The following is a 7,630-nucleotide window of genomic DNA, read 5'->3' on the forward strand; positions in this document are numbered from 1 at the left end:
TTGGCTGTGCAAGATACACATACCATTGTCGAGTAAAAGTGTTAGAGAAGAAGCGTATCTAAACTCAGTAAGAGATGACCATAAAATGTGTGAAGTGTACATGCACACCAGATTGTGTACGAAAGACATGAACATGTGTCAAGTTTAACGGTTTGTGTCACCCCATTTTGTCATGCCATAATAATTCATGTGTAATCATTGTGTAAATAAAGGCAGCAATAGTATATTACTGTTCAATATTCATATGTCGATGAAGCAAAAACAAATACTTGTAACAAACTAAAACCGAGAGAAACACGTCAACTACCAGTTAAAGAGGAAAACAATGGAACAACAGAAACATTGAACTGAAACAAAGACAAACGCCAAAATACATAGAAACGGACTATAGATAACAATAGGCAGTCATTCTATGTTAATTGAGGACAGAATGCATGTCTAGTTAAGATAATTTGAGAATTAAACACTGTCGTTGCATGGAGTTACCCTCTATAAATAAAGAATTTACTTAGTATTATTATCTTTTAATAAGAGTATGTTTGGCCAATTTCAAGTGTGTTATATGACTTTTTATAGTACATGTAATACTAAAAATCATGCAGATTAAAGTTTGCAAAAAGGAATCATGGGGTAAAGAGTAAATATTTCAAATATTGAAGTACTGCACGAAGATATGGGCTCTAATACTAGTAAACTTGTGCAGGTTTTATTAGAATCCACTTCAGATTTACACTTGTCTCAGAGAATATAGGTTCACAGAAAATATCATCGCACAGGAAGCCTTAGGTAAAAACTTGTCGATTCTGACTACCTACACAGATTACGTGGATAAGGATCAGCTGAATCAAAACCATATAATAAAAATTCGAAATGAACAAGGAACGACTGCTCTTACATTCTTATAAAATATCAAAAAGATAAAGAAAATGGGATCACCTTACTTGTTAATTTGATACATAATAAAGGAAATAAAATGCAATACCATTCGATTTAGAAAACAAAATGCTCATGCAGAGTTATTTCCTATTACGAATCAATCTTTTTGGCTTTAATAATAATTTGTCTTTTTTTGTTAACAAAAAAATGGGATTAGCACAATGAAATTGAAACCTAGATTAACAAAAATCTATGCATAACATGAGATGAAATAGATGGCATATAGTATATAAATAATGAAAAATTATAAAACATAAAATTACTAAAATTAACTTATTTGTCATATTTATAACTACCAAAATATTGATTAAAGGAGCAGAAAGATTCGTAACAATACCTATAGGTTTCTTTGCCAAAATTTTAGCTGGATACCATGCTTTGTCCTCTCTATAGTACGCAAGTACATCTGAACCGATATCAAAAGGCTCCTAAAAGACCATGAACATTGATTCAGAGCTAATAGTAAAATTTACAATCATCATCGTCATCATTATGGTAGTGATATTTAGATGAGATTATCTCACGTATACAATCATTATGTAATTTCAAGCCTAAATTTTCATGGACAATCTGAATACAGGTTACGTTGATGGTAATTCTCAATTCTTATAGTTGTGTGATTGTTTGTTCAGAACTTAATTTCATACTTGTTTAGTTTTTTATAACTATTTTGATCTTGGCGTTACTGATGATTCTTATGTAGACAAAACTCGCGTCTTGCGTATCAAATTATAAGCCTGGTATCTTTGATAGCTCATATACTTTGTTTTTTTGTGCATTAATTTTCACACTGTTGTTTGTTATACCAATATTGTATAGCATTTAAATCACTTTGTTCTGTTATTTTTTCATTCAATTTTCTTATCATGAAAATGTAATGTTTAATAATCAGTATGAAAAACAATCCGGATTGCTTAATGTGAAGTAGTAAATCATTGCTATCAATTAAAAAAAAAACAGGTCACCAACACGAACTTTGAGGCACTTCATAGTTTACAAACGTTTATTATATTTATTGTTTGTGTATTGGAATTCTTGTTGTCTTTCAGACAACTGAAGCAATCAAACTTATCATATGTTCTCCGGAATGATACTTTTTTTAGCTTTTCTAAAGGTATGACATGATAAGTAGAGATTTACAATAACTACCCGACTCCGAGACTGAGTACGAGTACGACTACGAATCGTACAGGTAAGCTATAGGGGTGATCACAAAATAATTTGTACACTAATCAATTTTACTGTGTTAAATCTTTACGTTCCAATGTGATAAGACAAAACCATTCATCAAATTTTATTCTGTACTGAAGGGTTGAAGAAAGTGCTTTTTCGTGCTCTTTGAGATAGATTTTTTTTTTCAAATTATAATACCTTTACAACAATCTTTTGCTTGAGTTATCTGATCATTTCTGTTTATATACATAATTAGATGTGGTGTGATAATCAACAAGAAAACTCTTCACAAGAGACTACATGATACAAATATTAAAAACTATAGGTCACTCTACGGCCTTCACACAAATGACCAATGTCCATACCGCATAGTCAGCTATAAATAGCCCCGAAATACACAAATGTTATTCAATTCGAACGAGAAAACAAAGGCCTAATTTATGAGGGAAAAAATGACGAAAACCAAAAATCTAACACAGTTACATAGGACAACCATTGGATTAAAGGCTCATGACTTGGGACAGGCACATACAAACAGAATGTGGAAGGGTAAAACATGTTGGCGGGATCGCAACCCTTCCCTAAGTGTTCTCTATTCTGTTGAGAAAAAAATCATTTTCAAGTTAAATGGTCCTTTAAATTCCTTTCTGATGAATATTTCACAAGGATTGAACAATAACGTTGTTAAATTTTATTTTGTATTTCTTTTTTATTTTTATTTTAAAGCAACTTCCCCCCCCTCCCCCCCCCCCCATTGTATAAAGTCTTTGGGTGATAAGATAAATATTTTTTATTGAACGATTGCAAATTGTTTTAACGCGTTTTTTATCAGGAAACTTCTGAGAAGTAAATTCAAATAAAATATATCTCAATTTGTTATGTCATTGATTCAAACAGATTTGAAACGCTTTAGATAATATTCCAAATGAAAATTTGGAATGCCTATATGAAGAAATTCATAACATATATATCTGTAAACTGTAATTGGAAAACACCTGAATAGCTATTTCTTGTTTCACTGACAATTCTATTGTGTAATGGTTACAAAATTAAAGATTAATTTCTTATGTAAAAGAAGTTTTAATTTTCATACATTTGGGTCAAAATAAGATAAATGATCTATATTGGGGATTTAAAACAATGAAAACCAATTCTATTTTCTTCCCTATAAAATCCTATAATAGGTGAAGAAAAACTAATAATAATAATATTTTCAATACGAAATCATTTAGGTGTTTTATTATAAAAGGAAATTAAATTATATCAAATACCTGTGCGAATCCCTGTGATAAAATTGGCCAGCTGTGTCGGGTCTGTGATACAACTGATCGCTTATACGTGGTTGTATCATCTGGTGTACAGGAACCACTCCTTCGGATGCTTTGACTTTCATTTTGTGAAGTATCGATATCCGATTTGTCTTCTGTTCTCTCTTTCCTACGTATGATATCTGACCCGCATGATAATGGTGTTTTTTTCATTTTCCTATCTTCATTTTCGAAATAGGCACTCCTTGCTTGCTTTTTACTTACTTTAATTGGCAATGTACTGCAAATAAATCAGGCTTGTAGTCAATATAATTAGACAAAGTGAATCAGGTTCTAAAAGTTAAAACTTCCCTTTTTAACAATTATAAAGTTCAGCAAGTTATTTAACTATCTAACCTACTACTGATATGACAAGTTTTAGTCAAGATGTTCTATCAACCGACAAGGATACCCGTATTCAAAATGACACATTCAGATTTTAATGACTTGCATAATTCGAAATACAATGGGATTCTATACATTTTTGTTGATTAATATTTTCTTACAATGTAGAAGAGTATTTTTTCACTAGATTTAAAAATGACACGAAAGACAATTAGACAACATTAGATGGAGTATACATTAAAATTGTATTTACCTCATCTCATAATGACTTTGTTTGCAGCCCATTTTTCTAGAATTTACACAGTGTTTTTTTTAACATTAGAATATACGTCTAGCACATTTAAAAATGTGTTGACATTTTTGAAACAAATACAAATTAGCGATTTTAACCTTAATGCAATATTATCCAAACGATATTAATTTCTAAATTGCTATTTTACAAAAAAAATATTATTAAACCGCGCTTGGCATTTGTTAAATATCATAACTATTACGTGTTTTTTTTAATGAGTTGTTGATGGTATTATTGTGTTTTCCGCTTGTTCTATTAGTCCGTTTTTTAATTTTTTTTTTAAATATTTACTCATTCAATATATATATATATATATTGTCGAAATGGCTGCCTGGTATTGTGTACATAAATATCACAGTTGGTTAGTTTCTAAATATCCTTAAATTTCGTGTATCATGACTTCAACCTTGCTTTTACAATTGGTCTTATCTTTCCAATTAATGATTTAGAACATATTCCCGGGCAGCGGGCTTCTCTCTTTTCCCATCAGTCCATGTTTATTCAAAGTTTATGTATTGAATAATAAAAAAGAAAAAATACGAAAAGGCAGACAACAGTATAAAAAATCGTTACACAGTAAAATATATAAAAAGGAACCACACTAAAACCTAGAGAGTTAATAATAACGATGTTGTCAATCAAAAAATCAAGCATCTTGATAAATTCAGTTTCAGAGAATTTTTTGTTTAAATCAGAGTGATCCTTTACAAAGTAGGATTTATCCCTTCCTAAGACAAGATATTTGTATCTACGTTGGCCTTTCTTTTTTATGAAGCAAAGCAATACCAACTCTTTCAATTAGTCTTTTAGTTCGGAATGTGGAATACATGTGTAAAGAGTAGAAAAGTCAAATGTTTTAATACTATTACAAGATGAAAGAGAGTAAGGTTGTATGTACTCTAAAAGATCTTTGGAATTTTTAAGTATCCACATCTGAATCACGCCACCTCTAGAATAGGCAGTTTCACAATAACTTTGAAGCCCGTCTTTGATTGCTGATAAAATAGATGTTAATAATTTAGAAAGAGGTTTCATGGAGCACTTGGAAGACCCAGCAATATACCGTTTTTTGTAAGGACACTTATGTAGTTTAGGTATCCAATACAGTAATAGAAGTTCCAGTTCTTCATCTTTGGTTGAAATTCCAAAGGAACATAGAACAGACCAATGATTATCCAGGATTTCCTCTTTGGTAAGTGTTGTGAGGGTATATATTGAGTTTCCAAGTGAATTGTCAATACCTAATTCGTTTATCAAGCAGTTAATGTAATGAGTTTTACACACAAAAACGATGTTGTTTGGGGCTTTATCTGCGGGGACAACAACATATTTGTCATGGAGGTAGGATAAGTGTTTTGCAATATTTGGGTCTTTAATGATTGACGTATCATGGGCATTGATAGACCCATTCAGTTTCCTAATTTGATTTGTATCAACGACCTTACTGCCTTAATCCATTCGGAAAGAGTGTCTACGTCTTCCTTCTCGCGCTTAGCCCATTGCCTGGCATAATCCTCGACTGAATCCATCAAAATTTTAAAGTTGTGTTTCCAATTGATGAATTTAGGATAATAGTTATCAAAGATACCAGGATTATATTTTAATATTATACCGAATTAGACTATTTACCGGATTTGTAATCACTTAAGCAACACGACGGGTGCCACATGTGGAGCAGGATCTGCTTACCCTTCCGGAGCACCTGAGATCACCCCTAGTTTTTGGTGGGGTTCGTGTTGTTTATTCTTTAGTTTTCTATGTTGTGTCGTGTGTACTATTGTTTTTCTGTTTGTCTTTTTTATTTTTAGCCATGGCGTTGTCAGTTTGTTTTAGATTTATGAGTTTGACTGTCCCTTTGGTATCTTTCGTCCCTCTTTTAATAGGCCAGACGCGCGTTTCGTCTACATAAGACTCATTGAGTACAAAGTTGAAGAGCATTTGAGGACCCAAAATTAAAAAAAAGTTGTGCCAAATACGGCTAAGGTAAACTACTCCTGGGGTAAGAAAATTTAAAGTTTTGTAAACAGGAAATAAAAAAAAATGAACATAAAATTGTTATAATAAATCTTTCGTTATGAACTAGGTACACACAAGGAACACTCACAATCACTTTTGTTGGATAAGTTTTACTGAAACATTCAAAGAGATGTCTTATACAACCTGTTTCAAAACATTGTTGAAAGTTCATCGGTTGCTAAAGTATACAATAAAAATAATAAAATCCTTCGCTGAGCGCAGCGAGATACGACGCAGAGTAGTTGGGGCAGGTTTCGACACAGTTTTCAAGCTTGATACTGTCTGAATTTGGATTATGATCAAAGTTTTGACATAATATAGGTTTCTGACAAAAAATAAATGTGGTCAAAGGTCTGACAAATCTATTGAACAATACTGTGCAATTGAATATTTCTTCTTGAAATTTTATAAAAATTTGAAATTTGAAAAACTGTGAAAAAAAATATGAACTCCTCAAAACCATTGGGAAAGAAATCCCCCTTGAAGCAATAACCCCAAAACTCAATCCCAGCCTTTCATTTGTAGTATGGAACATTGTAGTGCAATTTTAGAAAGATCCTTACACCGTTATGGAATAACCGTTTCACAAATGATATCGGATATGTTCCTTACGTCGTAACTACAATCCCCTTCCCTTTTATGAATGTGACCTACCGAATTAGACTATTTACCGGATTTGTAATCACATAAGCAACACGACGGGTGCCACATGTGGAGCCGGATCTGCTTACCCTTCCGGAGCACCTGAGACCACCCCTAGTTTTTGGTGGGGTTCGTGTTGTTTATTCTTTAGTTTTCTATGTTGTGTCATGTGTACTATTGTTTTTCTGTTTGTCTTTTTCATTTTTAGCCATGGCGTTGTCAGTTTGTTTTAGATTTATGAATTTGACTATCCCTTTGGTATCTTTCGTCCCTCTTTTATTACCACTGGGTCGATGTCTCTGCTGGTGGACATTTTGTCCCCGAGGACATCATCCGCCCAGTAGCAAAACTACAATTGCATGAACTTACGAAGATCAAACAGGAAACTGGCTCGGACGTCGCCCAGTATTAAAAGGTCCGAAACAGACGTCACCATGGACACGGTGTCGTCTGATATGGCAGGTGTCCCCTCATCACCAGACATGATAAATATCTCAAACACGACTCATTCAGATCATCGTCCTAGTGACAATAGCAATATTACACATATACAGCCATGTTCAGTTCTCCTTAAAGACATTTTGGTTTTTGATGACACAGTGCAACACTGTCGCATTTCAAAATGTGAGACCAAAGGCTGCAAAACTTGCGCTATTTTAATTACAGATGCTGAATTCACTAGCAATTTGACCAAGAAGTCATATTTTACCAGAAGTTACGATGATCTGAATTGTAAATCGATAAATGTCGTCTACGGATTAGAGTGCAACCTTTGCGGATTGGTATACGTCGGTGAAACGAAAGGAAGGCTAAACAAACGTATGTGCGGTCATAGATCAGACATTAACCTCAATGCTAACGACATTCTATACCAGCATTTCAATCAGCCCGATCATTCCATCGTTTCTATGACAGTTCG

At 32.9% G+C, this 7,630-nt stretch overlaps 1 protein-coding gene across 1 annotated transcript; it reads right to left on the reverse strand.

The window, feature by feature from the left end:
* Positions 1–442: 442 nt before the first annotated feature.
* Positions 443–4,106, reverse strand: LOC139526395 (uncharacterized). Its single transcript, XM_071321538.1, has 4 exons — positions 4,015–4,106; positions 3,381–3,657; positions 1,274–1,364; positions 443–489 (listed from the first exon to the last, which is right to left on the reverse strand). The coding sequence occupies exons 1-4, from the start codon at positions 4,044–4,046 to the stop codon at positions 443–445; spliced, it is 447 nt and encodes a 148-aa protein (XP_071177639.1). The 5' UTR covers positions 4,047–4,106.
* Between the last annotated feature and the right edge of the window lie 3,524 nt (positions 4,107–7,630).

Source organism: Mytilus edulis, chromosome 6 (assembly GCF_963676685.1).
Source record: "Mytilus edulis chromosome 6, xbMytEdul2.2, whole genome shotgun sequence".
In the NCBI taxonomy this organism is placed as follows: domain Eukaryota; kingdom Metazoa; phylum Mollusca; class Bivalvia; order Mytilida; family Mytilidae; genus Mytilus; species Mytilus edulis.